Genomic DNA, 20,325 nt, shown 5'->3' with positions numbered 1-20,325 from the left:
CTTAGTTCCCTTTTTTATTTCAAATGCATAAAAGAAACTGCAAACTGCTATTCTCCAGAGCTTTGGAGATCTTGTTCCCCAGCATATGTAGTCAGTTTGGCTCAAATAAATTCTTATAAAAATTCTCTACAGGTTTGCACGTTTCATACGTTGACACCTACCAGACCACAAAACTATTTAAATGGACCAATCATATCCTCCTGTGGGAACCAGGAGCTACCACATCCCCCTCGATGCACAAAGCCTGCCTCCCTCAGCCCCTGGTTTTCACTCTGTTCCCAAGTGCAGTTCCTCTGTGGCCCTGCCTGGCGTACAATGTCCTCTTTCCCTGGGCTGTGAGTATAGGTGACTAATAAATTGCCGTTATCTCATCTGTCCAGTGTTTGGTGGCATGTATCCCCCTCTTCCCCCCGCCAACCCTAGTGCCATCCCCATAACTCTCAGGCAGAATCCCTCCCTCACCAACAGAGTAAGAGGCAATTATAATAAAGGGAAAGGGGATAATCTTGAATTAATTGGTTTTAAATATTAAACTGACCACTTTTAAACTCTAAATATGGCTGAATGTCGTGGAACTGGAAGGTTAAATATTTTTGCTATCAGCAGAAGTAGGGGTTTATGAACAGAAGTTCAAAGACAGGTAAAAGGAGCTCTATATTTGCATCAAACCATTCACATTTTAATGAGAATTAATAAAAGATAGTTGAGTACTGTTATGTACTGAGACAGTGGATAAAATAATTGATTTATCCTGATAGCTCAACGATGGAGTTTGGAGTTGCTCAATGGATATGTCAACGTAAGAACATCCAAACCTGTAGAGAATTTTTATGAATTTATTTGAGCCAAACTGACAGCATCCTGGGAAGCAAAATCTCAAATACCCTGGTTAATGGCAGTTTTTCAGTTCTTTTTATACACTTGGAATTAAGTTAGGAAGAAAGATTACATAAAGGTGGGAGAGAAGGTAGGAGAAAGAAAGTAGGGAAATCTCTATGACTGCATTTCAGGATAGTTAACAAGATTATGTACTCCTTTGAGGGTGGTTATGCCTCTGAGGGGTCTGAAAAGAGAATTTCTCTGGCATTTCAAAGATGTGTTAACTTAGCTGCACAAGAACAATGGACAGGGCTTGCTTAAGGCACAGATAAACCTATTTCTTCACCCTATGTAAAATCAGGCCTGGGGTGTGACTACCCACCATGACCTGCCCAGATAAGAAATTTATGATCAGATCACCCTGTGAGGTTACTTTAGGTTACTTGAACTTGTCAGATTTATTAGAGTCCTTTTTTCATTCACAGATATATAAACATTTTCTCCTATTCCTCATATTTTTCACATGTTTTCTTAAGATTCTCACTGAGCCCTGCCTAGGGACCCATGACTCACTCAACACACATATGTCAGTGATGTACCAAGCACCTACTATGTACAAGACACTGTGCCAGAAACTGTCTGAGATGCAAGGATGGGTCTGACCTTCTGCCTAGTAGGGCCCTGTGAGGCAGAGCCCATTATCTGACCTTACAATTAAAAAAAGAAAAAAGAAAAAGAAACAATAGAGCAAAATGGAGTTACTTTTGCTAAGCCACATCACCAAACCAAGACTAACCTAATTGCAGTTTCAGCCTGAATTTAAACAAATCAGTCTGGAATTTGCTGGTCAGCACCAGTGAGGTCGTCTGCCTGATAAGTGAATGGCCATGGCCATATTCCAAAAAACCTTCCTTTAGGACACTGAAATTTGAATTCCACGTAATCTTCATGCATCACAAAATTATTTTCTTGCAATTTCCCCCCCAGCCATTGATACATGTAAGAGCCATCCTTCGCCCACGGGCTATACAGAATCAGGCAGGGGCCTATGGCAGTAGTTTGCCAACCACTAACTTAAACAGATGAGATTGAGAAGAACCACCCAAGCATTTACCTTCAGCACAAATGATTAATTCACCTGAAATTAAAGATAAGCTCAACAGGCGTTTCTGACACTGGCTAGTAAATAAACCCTGCAGGTCGGTGGACATGCCCAGAGGTGAATGACAGGCCCTGGGCAGTGTGATTTCAATGCCATCAGAAGACAGCAGCGATTTCCATCAGGTCCTTGCTTGAGCTTAGTTGAGGGCAGATCAATAGGAGCAAAGTGAAACTTTCATGCTTAGAAAATGCATCTGTCGTGTAACCCGAGCTGGTCTATGCCACAGAGAAGCATAAGGCAGATATTAGGCGTCTCTATGGGGCCGCTGTCCTATTGTCCATGTGTTACATCCTTCCCTGCCCCCACCCCCACCCCCAGTCTATGGAAGCACGCTGCCCTCATTCTAGATAAGAGTTCAGTTCTTTCTTTTCAAACTCTGGAGAAGCCTTCAATTTACATGAGCAAAAAGTTCCCTGAGGTAGACAATCATATTTGCTCAGAGTTGGTGAGCTCTGGGAAGGGCGAGGGATCTTCCCAAGCTTCCTGTCTCTTTTGATTATCTAAGGATTTTTCCTTGTTTGCAAGTTCAGCACTAAATAAAATCAGCCAGATTCAGCTTCTCCTTTTCTCCTGCCTCTGGGCTCTGAAACTCCAAGTCAGAATTTGCAAGGAATTTACGTAGGGTGAAGAAATAGGGCTATATTCCGGAAGTTCTTTTTGGATTCCACCTACACAGGGTTAATAGGGGACTTCTCTTCAGGGTCCCCTTTTATAGCCTCACTGCTGCCTGGCATCCACCCAGTTCTCAGGCTTCCGAGTCAAACGCACCTAGGTTCTGACTCTGGTCTGCCACTTCCTATCTGTGTGATTACACACACACACACACACACACACACACACACACACACACACACACACACACACACACACACACACCCAGAGGAGCTCTGAAGAAAAAAGGTCAGAAGAAATGCAATGGATAGGCTCATGGAGAGATAACATCCTGAGTGATTCCCTCTTAGGTCCTCTGAAAAATATACTGAATCATCCAGAAACCAAACACAAGGCACAGTGCCCTCCATTCCTGCAGAGTGCGTGTGCTGGGACAAAGAGAGCCCCATGAAGCAATTCCTGGGGGAAACAGGGTGATTCCCCTGGGAGAACAATAGCAGGCTGAGCCCCTCACAGCTGAAATCCAAAGAAAACTTCTGGAGTACAGTCCTATTTCTTCCTCCTATGTCAGTTCCTTGCAAATTCTGACTTAGAGTATCAGAGGCCAGAGGGCTGATGAACAGCCATCCTGACAATTAGTCAGAGCCTTTGCATCCTACCTGCTTGACCAAGCTATAGCTCACAAAGCTGTTTGGCAATAAAAAGGAAACAAATTAGCCTGATTTTTTGTCCTGTTGAGTCTACATTCTAAATCCAGAGTCCCCTGATGCTCACAGTTTAGAAAATGCAGAGTACAAATTGAAAATATAGTTCAGTACAATCCTCAATTTCCATTCCCTGTGGACACCCACACTAACAGTGGGAAGCGATTATCATCTGCGGGTAAGGTCCCCCTCATTGGCTAAATACTCACACAGAGAATTAATCAAAGGAAGTTAATTAATTTTGGCAACTTTAGAATACGGAGAGACCCCCAGAATTGACCTCTCCTTTCTACACAAAACGTGTTATTTACACTGGAAACATAGTGACTCTTAATCCAAACTAATTTTCTCACCAGTCATGATTAATTAACCAAATAAACATTCTTTTTGTATGCAGCGTGCCTAATGCCTACAAGGCCAGAGGTAAATTTACTTATTTATAAATTTAAGTCAGGCAGCCGATTCCATTGACTTCAGAAGTACAGGGAAAACTCTGTTCTTCTGAAAGGTAATTAAGGGCTGAAAACAATAAACAAAACTCTTGGAAAGAATCATCTTCAGAAGTATAAAAATATTATTCCCAATAAAACAGTCTGAATATTGAAAGCAGCAATTGTTATGCAAACTAACTACTGAAATCACATTGACAAAAAATCAAGACCATTATTGTCTGATAAAAACACAGTCCACACGGACAGCCTTTGGGGCAGAGCATGTTTGGTACCCAGTGTTCTGGATCCAGTTGTGCCCCTGACTATTTTAAGCTGGTTATCTAATCTTGCTAAGAGTGACCTTCCTCTATGGTCACTCAAAAACACCTGCCCTGCAGAATTTCCTAGACGGGGTTAGCACTCCAGCCCTTACCTGACGAGCTGCCTCACTGCAGCGTCAAACTGCAGAATCATCACCTCCCTTCGCAGGAGGAGTGCCTGGGACACCTGGGCAGGGTCTTGGGGGCTCTCGAGGCTGTCAATCATGTTCTGCAGCTCTTGAAGCTCAGACACTGGAAGATGGACAACATTTAAGTAGGTAGTGTGAGATGCCAGCTACTTTATCTAATCCAGCGAACCATCATTTCACCTCCAAAGCTAACTTTTTACCTAAATGGACTTCTCTTTGTGAGTATACTGATTATGTTTTGCAAGACCAGCAAACCTTATGTTCTAGAACCCAAGATCTTATGTCGCTTTCCTTCCTTCCTTAGGAAGATAAAAACTTGCTTTGCTTTTCAGCAGAATCAGAAAAGGCTTTCGAAAGAAAGTTTTAAAATTTATAAGGCTACAATCTCTAAATAGATTGAAAACGACAAATTACTAGGAACAGGAAAACATAGGGCTCAGTAGGCTTATTAGGGGGTTGAAATTATTATAGATTATAACCCAGCACTCATTTCTCATAGCCATGCCATCCAAACCAGCCTTCTCTGTCACTGGCTCATCCTGCTGTTGGCTCATGGATTAAAGACGCAAGGCTATCCAAGACAAGCAAAAAACATAGAGCATGCAAATATGTATACATGTACACACACACACACACACACACACACACACACACACCCTTCTAGGAGATTCTTGTCATTTAAGGAGTAGATGTGGGAGATCCTAAATTGGCTTATTTCTTGGACTCTTGCTGCAAAAGTAGGCTGAGAATAAATAGATTTATATGTGTTTTGGATGGAAATTTAAGTTAGGGCCCGTTGGGGGAATTCAATGCTGGGTTGAGGAAACTGGCCTGGGTCTAGATGGCTGTACTAGCATCTCTGTGATGGTCCAGAAAAGGAGTTGATCAGGATGGGAGAGTGCAACAGGAAAATGATGAGCCCTGAGGAAGCATTGGCGGGGCAGGTGGGCGGCCCACACTTCCAGGGATGCCAGCATGCCAGCTTCTCTGAAATGCTCAAAAACTTCCTGTGAGGAGAGAGAGAACTTTCTACTTGGGAGGACACCCCTGCCAGTGGAAACTGACCGCTGTGCCTGATATGTAGCCCAAGGCAGAGTGAGACAGGAAACCCACAGGCTTTTTTTTTTTTTTTTTTTTTAATATCTTTGTTGACTTCAGAGAGAGGGAGGGAGAAGGAGAGAGATAGAAACATCAATGATCGACTTCCTCCTGCACGCCTCCGACTGGGGATCGAGTTCGCGACCTAGGCATGTGCCCTGACCAGGAATAGAACTGCCATCTCTTGGATCCTAGGTTGATGCTCAACCGCTGGGCCATGCCCAGCTGGGCGACCCACAGGCATCTTGAGCCGCCTCGGCCCTGTCTGGTCTGGGACTTGATTTCTTCCCCTGTCTCTGGCCTGCAAGTCAAAGGAACTGAGAGAGCGGGGAAGCTGTCCACGGAGCTCGATCAGGGTGGAACCAGGACTGAGAATGGTTGCTAATACTTGCAATTATATGCTCTTGGCTTTAGGAAAAGACAAGGCAGTCCAGGTTTCACATCCATTTGATGTTTTACGCACAACAGAAAAATGTTTTTCGAGTATTTTTCCAACTCCAAATGAATTCAGTTTAATCATCAAACTTTTTATGACTCCTATAAATCTGATGGTCATATTGGGCTGAAAAGAAATTTCCACCAGAACTAGAGTCAAGTTAGAGGAAACTGTACAAGAAGTTTAGTGGTAGATGGGAGGAGAGGTGGTCAGTGAACCTTATTTGTTCAAGGCCTGGTGTGTTTGCTCAGTAAGTAATACACTCTGTCTAAGCAGGAACCAGGGGGAAGGTTTATAATCCTCTACAATGACAATGAGAAAAGAATATGCAGTTACATATGCCCGGTGATTAAAGCTCTGTAAAATGTAAGTGCAAAGTGTACTTGGGCGGGGGCTAGAGGGGGGAAAGATAAAAAGATTTCACTTGTTAGAGTCACTGGATTGTGGGTGATGTTTCTCTATATTATTTCCATTGTTGTTCATATAGTGCTGTGTGTGCACTTTTACATGGTCACATCCCAGCAAAACTGTTCTCTGCGATAGGTGGCATTTTCATTAAAATACAGATGGGGAGGCGGGGACTACACTTTCTTTGTTACTTATGGATTTTAGAGTCCTCAGTCAGGCTTTCCTGCCTTTGTGGGGTCACCTTGCCTGTGGGAGGGGAGGTGGCAGGCACTGGCAGGGAAGGCAGCCTGTCTGTGAGGATGGGGCCAAGGGCTGCCATGTGGTCGTGGTGGTGGGGTTGGGAGTAGACCTGCACCAGGGAACTTCAGGAAATGAATGAGCCTTTTCTCCTGCTCTTCCCCAGGAGGGGCCTGTGCGGGAAATCAGAGAGAGGGGGAGGAATCGCAAAAATACTCAGAGCCAGGAGCCCCTGTTCCCAGTTTGTCTTCAGAGTTCCTGAAACACCAAGCTTAATGTGCAGCATCTGGGCTTTAACTGGCCTTTCTGATCCTTGACGAGGAAATCGCAGCTTCAACTCCCACATTCTGATTAGATCTTCTGCTTCATGCTGCCTCCAAGGGCAGGTGCTGGCATTCAAGGCCGGCGAGCATTTGGCCGGGGTCGCAGAGCTTGACCTATTAGGATTCGTGTCTAAGAGCTCCCTCCTCAGTCATGCAAGAGGACCAATGCTGAAATGCAGAGCGTCCCTTTAAAAAAGATTTTACAGTGTACAAGTCCACCAAAGTCTTTTATCTCACCCCCAACAGCACTGAGATGGCTGACAGGAGTGGGGTGAGTGTGTGACCAGACCCGTCTCATCTTTTCACCTTCGTTCTCCTTGCCTCCTCCGGGAAGCAGGCCAGGAACCGAACAGCCTAGTGTTTTTTAAAAAGGATTGTTTTAGAATGGGATTTTTTTTTAGCTCAAGTTTTCTCTTTATCTATTTTCAGCAAAGCAGAGTATGCAAAACTTTGCACATCCTCTTGGAGCACAAATGTTTGTACTGGCAACACGACAGGGTGCGTGTCTCCAGTCCCACACCCCGGAGAGCCTGGGCCCTGCAGACTTCACTGATTCCGGTTCAGAAGCACAGCAATCGTAAGAAACCAATTTCCTTCATTCTGAATTCTAGGTCCTCAGTAATTTGGCTTCATTTCCCACTGTTCCTCGGGGTCACACTGGTAGATTCACCATTCTTTGGACTGGCCACATGTAGTCCTGCTTGATGTCTTTGCCAGTGTCCTTTGCTTGTCTTGCCAGGACCATCCCTCCTATCTTTCCCCATTGATTCAAGCGAGGACAAGTCCCCCCAGATCACCTTCCCTGCAGGCCTGCCCTCCCAGCGGCCGTAGGCCCTCCCGTGCAGGGACTTCTCTTGGAAACATGGCTCTGGCTCTGTCTTAGCTTCTATCTCATTTCCATAAAACGCCTGTCTCCCCATTTCAAGGACACAGATGGCATTTTTGCTGGCCCATCCTTTTTTCTCCTGTCCCTCATCTGTAGCCCAGCTCCCACACCTTCCAAACACCCAGCAGCTCCCCAAAGAGAGTATTAACTTATTTTCTGAGTAAACCTCTTTTGACAACAGTCCCTGAATTAGTAAAATGAAAGGATCTAAGAGTGCTTTGGAACGTCTTGATGCTTATATTGAAGACTTGCCAGTAGTTTTGGAAGCTCATTACTCTGCAACAGTTCTGTGCTCTCCACTGAGGCAGCACAAACCCTGCCCCATCTTCATGTGCCTGTCCTCAGACACAGGCATGACCTTCCTCATGGATCACCGCTCATACCCTTCCCTGTGTCTCCCACCTAACCGTGTACAGACTCCTTCAGTGTTCACCAGCACGGTGCAATCTACCGGCAAGCGGGGTAGGGTCTCCACAAACGTATTTCCTTCATGTACCGACCAGAAAGGAAAAGATTCGGATTCTATTACATTTAAGACAACTAGATTTAAACAGGCTTATTACCTCATTCTTTTGGTGTTTCTCATCCTTTAAAATCTGTAGCTACAATGTTATATTTCTATTAATTAATATTTACATGACTAATGACATAATTTAGATGGGAGTCAAATTATTAAAATAACAAGATCAGTTTCCTGGCCTCTGATAAACCCAGCTTACGAAGCCTTTCAGTATCTTTAATTTACCTTGTGCATTTATCTTAGAACCTAGTGCTGAGTTAGACTCATGGATTAGTACGGGGCAGATACAACTAAAGTCTCAATCATTCTCACTACAGGACCATCGGGCCACTGTGAGCTAACCAAGGGCTGTGTGCAAGCTTCCTGATGGTGAATACTTGGCTCTCACCTTGCCCTATCAGTTCATGAGGGCCAGGAAGGGAAAGGGAATGAAAGAACCTGTAAAAGTGGAATTAATCAGTTTGGAGACAGTATATAATGGGATTTTCCTTTGCCCTTCTTATCACTGTCATCTATGAGAAAATATTTTAGTTCTGTCTTTCCAAGTATTAAGAGCTTCTTAGTAATTACTAGATGAGGGAATGAATTATTTTGCAATGTATATGTTCATCAAATCATCATGTTGTACACTTTAAATATTTTAAATAATTGTATTTGTCAATTATACCTCAGTAAAGCTGGGTGGGAGAAAGAGCTTCACAGAATTCTGACTGAATATTAAGGTGATTTAATTACGTTTAATTACTTACCAATGCCCTCAGTTCCTCCCCAGTCACCTCTCAAAGGGTTATGACTTAGAGGAAATTCAAAACATGCTGGATAGTCCCCAAGTTTAGCGAAACTGAAAAGGTAGGCCACAATGTCATGGAGAGGGGCAATCAGCTGTAGAGTCAGCTTTAAGGCTCTGAACGCTGCCTGTAATACAAGGAAATCAGTTTTAAGAAATGTCTAAGGTGTATATAAAATATATGAGCAATTATTAAAGATAACATATTTAAACACAAATATTTAGAGAAACATTTTTATAACATACTACAGGATAATAGTTATAGGAAAACATCTGAAAACCAGAACAACAAACATTCATAAACTTTATAAATTTTTATATGCTTTTGGACAAGGTGACTTCTCAGATGGGGGTTTAAAGCAATGTGTTTCTCTTTGTTTAAAGCCATCGGTGGCCAAAAACATGTAAAAAAAAATGTTTGTATGACCATTAATAAATTACCAAGGGTCACAAATAAACTTCTAGGAGGGACCCATATTTAGACAACATTGCCCTGAAGGAATATCTATAAGCAAAGCATAGATATTTATCAAAACAGTTTAAATATACAACTAAAAAAATTAAACACAGGATCTTAAATATTAATGTTCAAGTGAAAGAAAAGTGAAAAATTATGATCTAACTGAAGAAGGTTTTATATATATATATAAAACATATATAAAGTATATATATATATATTTATATATAAAACACTTGAAAATTCTTCAATGAAAGAAAGAGTAGTTCTACTTTAATTTTTTTGAGGAATCTCCATACTGTTTCCATAATGGCTATACCAATACATTCCCATCCACAGTGAACAAGGGTTCCCTTTTCTCCACATCTTTGCCAACACTTGTTCCCTGTCTTTATTTTTTTTTAATGTATTGATTTGAGAGAGAGGGAGAGAGATATATAGAGAGAAACATTGATTTGTCTTTCCACTTATTTATACATTCATTGGTTGATTCTTCTATGTGCTGACTGACCAGAGCCTGAACCCACAACCTTGGTATATCCAGACGATGCTCTAACCAACTGAGCTACCCGCCAGAGCCTTGTCTCTTATCTTTTTAATAATAGCCATCCTAACAGGTGTGAGATGATATCTCATTGGGGTTTTGATTTGCATTTCTCTGATGATTTACCTGTTAGCCATTCATATGTCTTCTTTGGAAAAATGTGTGTTCAGGTCCTTTGCCCATTTTAAAATCAGATTTATTTTATTTTATTTTGCTATTGAGTTTTATGAGTTTCTTATATATTTTAGGTGTTATCCCTATGTCATATATATAGTTTGTTAATATTCTCCCATTCCATAGGTTGCTCATTTTTTAAAATATGTTTTTATTGATTTTAGGGGGGGAGAGAAAGAGGAGAGAGAGAGAGAGAAACATAGATGTGAGACAGAAACATCGATCGGCTGCTTCCTGCATGCCCCCTACTGAGGGTAGAGCTCACAACCCAGGCATGTGCCCTGAGCAGGAATCCAACCATCGACCTTTTGGTGCATGGGGCAGTGCTCAACCAACTGAGCCATACGGGCCAGGGCATTTTGTCGATTGTTTCTTTTGCTATGCAGAAGCGTCTGAGTTTGATGTGGTCCTGCTTGTTTATTTTTATTTCTGCTGACTGCACTTTTGGTATTATATTCAAAAAGTCATTGTCAAGACCAATGTCAAGGGGCTTTTCCTCTGTTTTCTTCTAAGAGTTTTATAGTTTCTGGTCTTACATTTAAGTCTTTAATTCATTTCAAGTTAATTTTTGTGAGAGGTGTAAAGGTGTAAAGGGTTCAGCTTCATCCTTTTGCATGTAGTACTACCATATGATCCAGCAATCCCACTTAAGGATATACATCCAAAGGAAACAAAATCAGTATCTCAAAGAGATTGTCCACACTCCTGCGTTCATTACAGTATTCCTCACAATAGCCAAGCTATGGAAACAACCTAAGAGTTCAGTGGACGGATAAATATTTAAAATGTTACACACACACACAGACACACACAGGAATAATATCAGGCATAAAAAAGAGGGAAATCTGGCCATTTGCAATAGCATCAGTGAACCTGGAGGACATTATTCCAAGTGAAATAAGGCAGCCAAAGAAAAGCACATATTGTATGATTTCACTCATATGTGAAATCTAAAAAATAGGTCAAACTTATAGAATGGTGGCTGCCAGGGGGAGAGAGAAATGGGGAGATGTTGGTCAAAGGGTACAAATTTTCAGTTATAAGATGAATAAGTTCTGGGGATCTAATATACAGCATGATGCCCATAGTTTATAATACTGTATCATATACGGTAACCTGAACAAGAAGGCCAAAGTGAGAGGCAAGAAACATTTATTTGAAATCCAAAATAATAGTTATTTGGGAAGCACTGATTCAGGCAGAAACCCAAATAACGTTCTGATTAGGGAGTGAAGGCAAGGAGTTTTCATGAGAAAGGAAAGGAGGATTATTACATGAAGAGAAGGAAGAAATTTCTATTGGTGTTAATAAATCAAGTATGGAATTTCTATAGTGCAAATAAACTAAGTTATTCTTTAGCTATATGTGGTGGTGCTAATTCTAAGAAAGTCTTTAATTTTTGGTCCAGCAGTCAGAATGTCTGCATTTCTGTTAACTTTGCAAACAGTAGTTTGGACTACAATGTTGCTTTAGGCTCAGTCCAAAGATTATTTTACCCAGTTTAAACATCCCAAAGGTTGTAAGAGTAAGATGTACAAGGAATGGAAGCTCTGATTCCATGTTGAAGTGGCTCTATTTATATTATTTTTAACATAATACTGGAAATTTTCTAAGAAAGTAGGTAAATGTTCTTACCACACACACAAAAAAGAAAACTATGTGAGGTGATAGATGTGTTAATTAACTTAATTGTGGTGATCCTTTCACAGTGTATATGTATATTAAATCATCAAGTTGTATGATTTTATTTGTTAATTACACCTCAATACAGCTGGGGGTGGGGGGAGAAAGTGTGAGAAATGTAGGTTGTTAAACAGGTTTTCACTTACAAAGAAAAATCAGAATGCTCCTAAACGGCCATTTTCAACATTGCACTTTATTTAGCAAATACTTATTTGAGTGCTTTATGTATTACTATATCTTCTTTTTTTCATGGTTGCCAATATTATCCTCTATCAGTAAGTTAGGAACTTGCTACATAGAGCAGTCCCTCAAAACACAGGAATTAGCTGATTACTGGGCTTAAATGTGATCTCAGTCTCTCATGAGCTTCAGGGGATCAGGGTGGTGGTTTTCTTTAAGGGTTTGGGAAGAAATTGAGGAATAATAAAGAATGTTGGAAATTTGAACTAATGCTCATTAATGACCAGGGAGAAAGAAAAGTCATGAAATAATGGGGCCTTAGAGAAATGATAATATTAGGAAAAATATATAATTAATATAATAATATAATAATATAATAATATTAGAAGCTGTGAGAAGATTTCAGTTATTAAATATCCCTGGAAAAAGCAAGAGATGTTCTTTGGAATTGATATGTTTAACTGTGAGACAGGAAAAACCAGTCAGTTTACATTCCAGTGCACAAAAAAAAATACAAACCTTTTCTGTCAGCGTTTTGAACATAACCAGCACTTCAGAAGGGTGAGGTATGAACCATAAGTTGAAGAAGACTTTCCCATCAGCAGACAGCAGACATCAGGGCTGGGGCTCAGAACTCCTGTGGCATTAGAAGAAAGCTTGGGTAGCACAGCATTTCTCTCTAAAGAAGAGGCGTGTCCAGTGTGAACTATTTATACCAGCCCAGGTTGTGGTGACACACGAGTCCAGTGTCCAAGTCTGAGGGCGGAAGGCGTCCTTTTCAGGCTGCTCACAGGTGGCCACAGCTATAAATAACTCAACGGGAAAAGGGCAGTTGGGCTGACTTTAGCCTGAGCTGTGTTGAGGAAAGAGTGGGCACATAGGGAGGGAAAGGTGTGGTAAGACAGGAAAGAAAGGCATGAATTAGGTGGCTGGCACCATACGGAATGTTATATATGAAGGGGTTCAGAACAGGCCTCCCCAAGATGTGCCACTTTGGCATGTAGATTGTTTTGAGCTGAAGGCAATGGAGATCCTGTGGGCTCAAGATAAACGTTTACCTCTCCCTTAAAGAATTTAAATTGGGGGCCTTGCCCATAATGAGAGTTATCACCAGAGATAACTTTTATGACCTACCTATAGAGCAGAGCAAACATCTAATTACTGAACATCTGCTCTTATCACCCTATGAATGACATTCCTCCCCTCTGAAGCCCCAGGCGCCTTACCTCATCCCTTAGCTCAGAATGCTATGTATCCTTCATTTTCTCTGTCTCTGAACCTCTCATGTATGTGGCATTCCTATATGTTTGTATATAATTGAATTGGGTTATTTTCTCTTGTTAATCTATGTCAACTCAATTTGATTATTACACCAACTGGGAAAACCTAAAATGGTAGGGGAAAATTTCTTCCTCCCCCACACATATCTTCTCACTTAATTCTTATGACAGCCTTTGAATGTACCTTCTTTGTTCCTGTTTCACAGATGAGAAAAGTGAGGCCTTATGAGGTGACCTAGGTCTTGCCTGCTGACCTTCGAGGAGATGAAGTTGGGATTTAAGTGCAGACCTGTCCAGTTCTAGTATCCAGGCTCTAGACAGCCATCTCTATTCTCCTTCCCTCCCCACCATGTTTCCTCGCAGGGTGTCCAGGCTCTGGCCCTCTGTTTCTTCTTTCTCCTCTCTGCTCTCCTCCACTTCCAAACACCTTATCATTTCTTAGGCAGTAGAATAGCTGTCTCTTTGTTGTGGGTTTATATACAAACACATAATTCATACACGTCTGTTAAGAACTTGCACAAGCCCAGGTACCCACCGCCAGGCCTGAGAATTAGAATGTCACCAGTTCTCTTAAAGATTGATGTGCACCTCCCTGGTTGCCCCCAGAGGAACCACCATCCTGAATTTTACACTAATCAATGCTAGATTTTCTTTGTAGTTTTACCACAAATGGAGACACCATTGAAAGACTGTGTTGGGTTTTGCCTGTTTTTGACCTTCATACAATTGGAAGCTCATGATCTTTCTACTAGACTTACGGGGAAGCAGCATCCTTACCTGGTTCCTATACCATCTCAGAAGCGAGGCAGCCTACTGTAACAAAGGGTGAGGGCAGGGGCTATTTCCCCCTTAAATGGAGCCCGTGTCTTTAACTCTCATTAATTGTGTTAATCTGGTGTGGAAAATGGTGCTGTGTGGTTATCAAATGTGGAACCTGAGTTTGAGACCAAGATCTACCACCCACAGCTGTGTGGCCTTAGATAGACTATCCTCTGAGTCTTTTCATCCATAAAATGGGGATAAAGATTCCTAACTCATAGGACTGGTGTAAGGAATGACTTTTTAAAAGAGTAGCAAGCATTTGAAAAATATTTTATAAGTTGTGAGGCATGTAAGAACTCTCAAAGTAATTTGTTGAGAAGTGAGTACCTGAACATGCTGATGAGAGGATGTCCTAGAACTGAGAGTTATGGGGTAAGGCCAGAGATTAGGGCCAGCTCGGGGCTGTCTTGGTTATGCTAGACCAGGCAGTCCTGACAGACAGAGGGCAGCAGGAGGTAAGCAGTGGATGCCAGTCCCCAGCCCACACTGTGCCTTGCCCAGTGTGCCGGGGGTTCACTCAGCCCTCTGCTCTCCTTGGGTCCTGAGCAATCAGGTTCACTCTTCTGGCTGCAACTACCATCTATTCACCAGTGATTCCAGAACCCACATTTGCAGGCCTGGTCCCAACCTGTGTTCCGACTTGCTTCATCTTGGTTGGTGCCTGAATCAAGAAAGGCAACAATTGAACTCCTTACCCCCTTCCATCCCAATCCTGTGCCTCTTCCTGTGTTCAAAGAGCCACAACCCCTTAGTCCCCAAAACCCGAAATTGGAGTCATTTTGAGACACTCCCTTTTTTACTCCTTGGGTCCTACTGATTTCACCACTCTCTCACATTTGAACCCACCTCCATTGCCTATGCAAGGACTTTTGATGGGAGGGCCTTACCCTCTTGGGGGCATTTTGGAAGTCATAGGGATATTTCTTGACTGTTGTTATTATTTCTGGATCTCTAGGAGAGAATCATATGACCCTTTCCACTTATCAAAGTAAAATGTGACTCATTTGAACTGAGGACTGAATGTTTTCAATATCAAACATACTGAAAATGAGACTTATTATATCCTGAAAACTCTACTGTGAATCACTGGCCTTAAAATTACATTTCAAGCCTCAGGGTTTTAATCAGATAATTTGAAGCTCAGGGACAAAGTGGAGAGTTAGTTTGAAGAATTTCCTTTATTTCAGCAATCACGTCAGACTATTCTTTTCTGGAGCAGATCACAGCTAGCTTATTCCAGTTTTATCTCTGTTTTTCAGTTCACAGTGTTCAAAGGTATACCAAAGAAATACTGCATAGCAATAATAAAAAGTCACAAGGCCTGTGTCTGAGCACACAAGGCTGCAGGCCCTGGGCCTGGCAGCAGTGTGGCTGAACCAGTCCTTGGCCTCTGAGAAGCACATCTGTCCCTGGAGCCACAGGGCCCTCTACCAAGTGGTATCCTTTGCTCCTTATCTGTTTTTTCCTGCCATTTCCACCCCTAATCTGCAGGGAGCAGCCATCTGCTGAAGAGGGGCAGAGAGGGCAGAAGAAAGCTTTCGGTGCTCAGGGCAAGATTATAACCTAATTCTCAATGCCACAGGAGGGGTCCCCCATCAGCTCCTTGGCCTGACAGCTCCTTGACCTGCTCGGCATCATCTCCCTTCATTTCATTTCCCTTCAGCCACCTGCTCTGGCGCATCACTGCAGATCATCACCTGGGACCAAATCACCTCCAAAGTTCTAAACTCGAATACCCTCCTTTCCCAGCTCTACCTTTTATTCTTCCAGTTTTTCACTTGTTCACCCCCACTAAACCTCCTTCATCCCTACAAAATATGCTCCCTGACATCATCCAGCCCTCGGCCTCCCCTTCTATCTGTCAGTTCCCTTCTGACCTTACTCGCTCACTCCCCTGATTGGGTCTCAAGACAAGCACATGAGCTGCTGTCTCACCAGCACCTTCGGTTCTCTGCTTCTTTGTACTCACTACCCGCCTCCCTAACAAAACCCCAACTTTGGATCCCTCCAGCGATTCTGCCTTCTGCTTCCAGTCACACACAGCTGGAGGAGATCACACCACTAATTATACTGATACCACAACAAGTATTTAAATGGTTTCCAGTCCGAGCGGTGTCACCCTGGGACAATCTTTTCTCTTTCCCTTGATAGCTTTCATGCCCATTTCCTTTTCAATAATTCCAAGTCTTCTTTAAGCCTCAAACCAAATTCCTGCCAGGAATCAGATGATGACATGTTCTGTTATTTCATAACTGAAATAAAAGCCACTGGCTGGAACTCCCTCCACTTCCTGTGTGCCCACTCCCCCTCCCACCCTCCCTTTCAACCACAGTCAAAGGCAGAGGTGCACACCCAGGATATGAAATGGAGACAGCCTCTGCCCTCAAGGAGCTGACATTCCAGAGCAGCTAGACATGCAAACATGATCCTATGACAGAAGCAGGTGGAATGGATGTGTATGAAAGTGCAGAGAAAAATCCGGAATAAGAAGCGTCTGACACTTGTTGGAAGACTAATGAAAGAAATTCATAGCTGAGGCTTCTGAGCTGAGATTCATCATCTCCCTCTCCACAATGCTTCCTCTTAATGGCACTGCCATCTCTTCTTTCTCCATTTAAAAAACTGTGGTAGAATACACATAACATAAAATTCACCATTTGAACCATTTTCAAGTATACAGTTCAGGGGCATTAACACATTTCCATCCATCACCACCATCTGGAACTCTCTCTCATTTTCCACAGTGGAAACTCTATACTCACTAAAGAATAATGGCGCTGCCATCTTTTTATTCACCCAAGACTCTGGGTGACATCCTAGATCCCTCTTTTTCCCTTAGCCCCATATTAAATCCAGCACCTGGCCTAGCTGCTTTCACCTCCTAAACATCTCTCGTCTGCGCAGCTTAAGTAGTCTCCTAAATGATGCCCCTGACAGTCCTCTGGTTCGTCTTTCTTCCTGTTTGCTGAAGGACAAATGCCCGGCTTCTGGGTCTTGCCTCTCAGTCTATGCATCCTGTTTCCGATCTCCTCCTATGTACCCTGGAGAGACGGGAGCCACTCACAAGTCCACACACTGCCTCACGTCTCTGTGCCTTTGCGCATGGGGGTCTCCCAGCTTGGGGTAACATTCCTTCCTTGTCCACCTGAGGCACTGCTCACCTTTTAAGACCCAGGTTAAGCATTCCCTCTTCCCTGAGGCCTGCCTTGCTCCCCATCCCCGCTTTCCTGGTCTTTTAGATAATGCTGAACATTTCCTAGTGGGTGCTTTCATTATACTTTTATTTTATTCTTTATCGCAATGTACTGTAATTTTCCGTCTACTTCCCCTTGCTTGAAGGACCATGTCTAATCCACTGCTGTGCAGTGCTGGGCACCAAGGCTGCCATGTGCTACTACTGTTCAGGTCGTGCCCTGCGGCAAGCAGCAGGGGCCGAGGTCCATCCTTTACTTGCCAAGCTCTGCACCGGGCATGGGACTACACCTGCCCAGAGGAGGGAGTGCGCCTTCTTCTAAGGCACATAAAGCAGGACAGCAGTGGCTCTGCCTGTCACATAGTAAGGGTTCGATTAATGTTAGTGTCCTTTCTTTCTGTGCCTTCTTTGCTCCTCCATCAGCTAATGCCACTGCTCTTGGGAGTATGGCCAAGTGTCATCCTAGTCTCCAGACTCTAGCCTCCTCTGGTGCCACAGGGCCATGGAGGCCTCAAGGGGCACTCTTCCTGGGAGGAGAGCTCCCCTTGGCTCCTCTTCTGTAGAAACTCTGATCTGGTTGGGGGGTGAGGGTGGGGTTCTCTGCTAAAGCTAAACACAGTACATTACAGACATTACAGCCTATTAAGGATTAAGTAGCATCTTAGAATTTTAAACCTATAGAACTCACAGGGCTCTTCTCATCAAGGGATGGCAAACACAAACAGGAGGCCACCTTTCTCCCCTTTTTTGACCATGGCAGACATTGCCAATCAATTACAGCACTGTCATATGCTTGGGATGTCTCAGAAAGCCTCCTCAGAAAGGCACTGCTTGTTGGAATTGGCACTTAAAGCAAAATTTATTTCTTATCTTCAGTCAAACCCAACTTTTTATTTTATGAATGAGGTGAGGATCCTTGTATGACCCTCATTCCTCAATGCTGTCTCTTCATCTCTAGTTAAACTTGGCCTGGAATGATTCTCACCATTTCATAAACACTTTTTTTTTCTTCTTTTTAAAAAAATATATCTTTATTGATTTCAGAGAGAGGAAAGGAGAGGGAGAGAGAAATAGAAACATCAATGACGGGAGAGTCATTGATCAGCTGCCTAGCCTGCAACCCGGGCATGTGCCCTGACCGGGAATCAAACCTCGATCTCCTGGATCCATGTCGATGCTCAACCGCTGAGCCACGCCCGGCCGGGCTCATAAATACTCTTGACTGGCCCTCATCCTGAGAGTCTTTCCTCAGCAGTTGCATTCCTTAGACTCAAGCTCTTAGACACCTCATCACGAAGAACCTCAACATATTTAGTTTCAGAGAGCTGCTTCAGTTTCCTCACTCATTAGGTGAAGAGTTGAGGTTGAGAGACTGAAGAGAAGAGATTTGCCTGAGACCTCAGGGCAACTTAGGACTGAGCTGGGTGAAGTCCACATATTCTAACTACCAGGCCATGGCTCTCTCCACTATTCCTTTCTGTCGCTGATGTTCAATTTTTATGAATACTTCCTTCATGAATGAATCATAGACTTTGAAGTTATCTAGAGAGTTTAGGAAGCAAGAGATGGGTATAGTGGAGAAACACTGACTCTCTACCAGCTGCGGCTCATTCACTGCCTGACTGTATGAGTTGCTCGCACTTCATGGACCAAACACTTGCCCTGGAATTATCACACATTAACTGACAAGGTGATTTAGGGCTATAGGCTCTCCCTTTCAAGGGACTGTTTCCCTTAATCTTTAGGAGACATAGGTATCTACAAGAAACAATAAAGGAATAGAGCAAGATCTACGAGTCAGATAGATCTTTCCTCCCTCCATCCTTTCTAACCTTCTTATTTGCTGCAAATAGAACAGATCAGAAACAAAAATAGACTTCCTAAATATATTTTATCCTAAATGCAAATATAGTGAACTCATGGTTAGACTTCTGGAAACTATTTTAAAAATTTAAGCCCAAATTGATTGCACTTATAAATGGTTGACTTAGCTAGTGGATGGATGAGAGAATGGAACTGAGACATCTTAGAGGATTATCCTGCGATGTTTCATATGAGAGAAAAATGCATGTTAGCTTCATTGGGCAACAGGTCAAACCCTTTACAAAACAGTTGGTCTACTGAGGTATCTTTGCCCTGCTCCTATCTCAAATGCATTCTTTCATTAGGTAAATCCTGAAGTCTACCCAAGTGAACCCACTGGCTGAGCTCATGAGACATAACAGTCATATCCACAAATTGTGCACCTTATCTGTATCAAGGTAGGAGTGGCTACTATTTTGATAGCCAGTTATCAATCAGTGAAGGGCTTAAGGACTCAACTTCTTGCATTCTCTAGCATTCTCTAGCCTGTTCTATCATTCCCACTTTCTTGGTGAACTCCAACTTACCTACCACCTCCTCTCTGAATTTCTCCCTGAGGTCCTAGGTGTGAGTTAAACACTCCTTCTTTGATGCTGTCACAGAACTTTGTACATAACTCTAACATGTTATCTTTGAAGTTACTTTTTTGCTTATAGAACTTTCCCCACTAGACTGCATTTATTGCCAGAGTCAATGGCTTAGTCACCTTTGTGACTCCAGCATGTAGCAAAGAGCCTGGTACTAAGTAAGCACTGAATAAATAATGTTTGAATGACACATGAAGGAATAAGTGAGTGAAAGTGTGGTCTGATACAAATGGTCTTTCAGTCCCTCTCATCTCTGTGTTCTATGATCTTATTTACTATTGCTGATACTCAGCACAGTGCAGTAGGGAAAGAGGAAGGAGGGAGGTAAGGTCATCCTACAGGATGTTTCTCCTCCCCCTTGGAGACTGCGTAACTGCATAACTCATTCCTTTTTTAGAGGAAATGTGGCCACTGACTGCACAGGTATGCTGACCCCTCATCCAGGTGAGTGAACTCTAGGTAGGCTGAGTTAAGAACATTTGGAAAACTGGATAAAGCGTGATAAGAAAGTATGGAAACAACTCTGCTCTTATCACTTAATATTACTACATTTATATTTTTCTCTGTCAGAGAAATACAGAAAAACACTGATATATCCAAGGCACTGGTATACCATATTTCTCTGAATATTTCTTCTACTCCATTGAGTA

The 20,325-nt window shown here is 42.7% G+C and overlaps 1 protein-coding gene across 1 annotated transcript in view; it reads right to left on the bottom strand.

The window, feature by feature from the left end:
* The window catches only part of LOC107540679 (uncharacterized), a 127,653-nt gene that overhangs the window by 39,532 nt on the left and 67,796 nt on the right, over positions 1-20,325 (bottom strand). The window contains 4 exon segments of the mRNA XM_087817767.1: positions 1,483-1,485; positions 4,162-4,300; positions 8,855-9,020; positions 12,450-12,567. Of these exon segments, the coding sequence (XP_087673893.1) occupies positions 1,483-1,485; positions 4,162-4,300; positions 8,855-9,020; positions 12,450-12,567 (426 nt within the window).

Source organism: Miniopterus natalensis, chromosome 5, assembly GCF_054644295.1.
Source record: "Miniopterus natalensis isolate mMinNat1 chromosome 5, mMinNat1.hap1, whole genome shotgun sequence".
Classification (NCBI taxonomy): Eukaryota; Metazoa; Chordata; class Mammalia; order Chiroptera; family Miniopteridae; genus Miniopterus; species Miniopterus natalensis.
The sequence above is the reverse complement of the archived record's forward strand: the minus strand, read 5'-3'. Positions and strand labels throughout refer to the sequence as shown.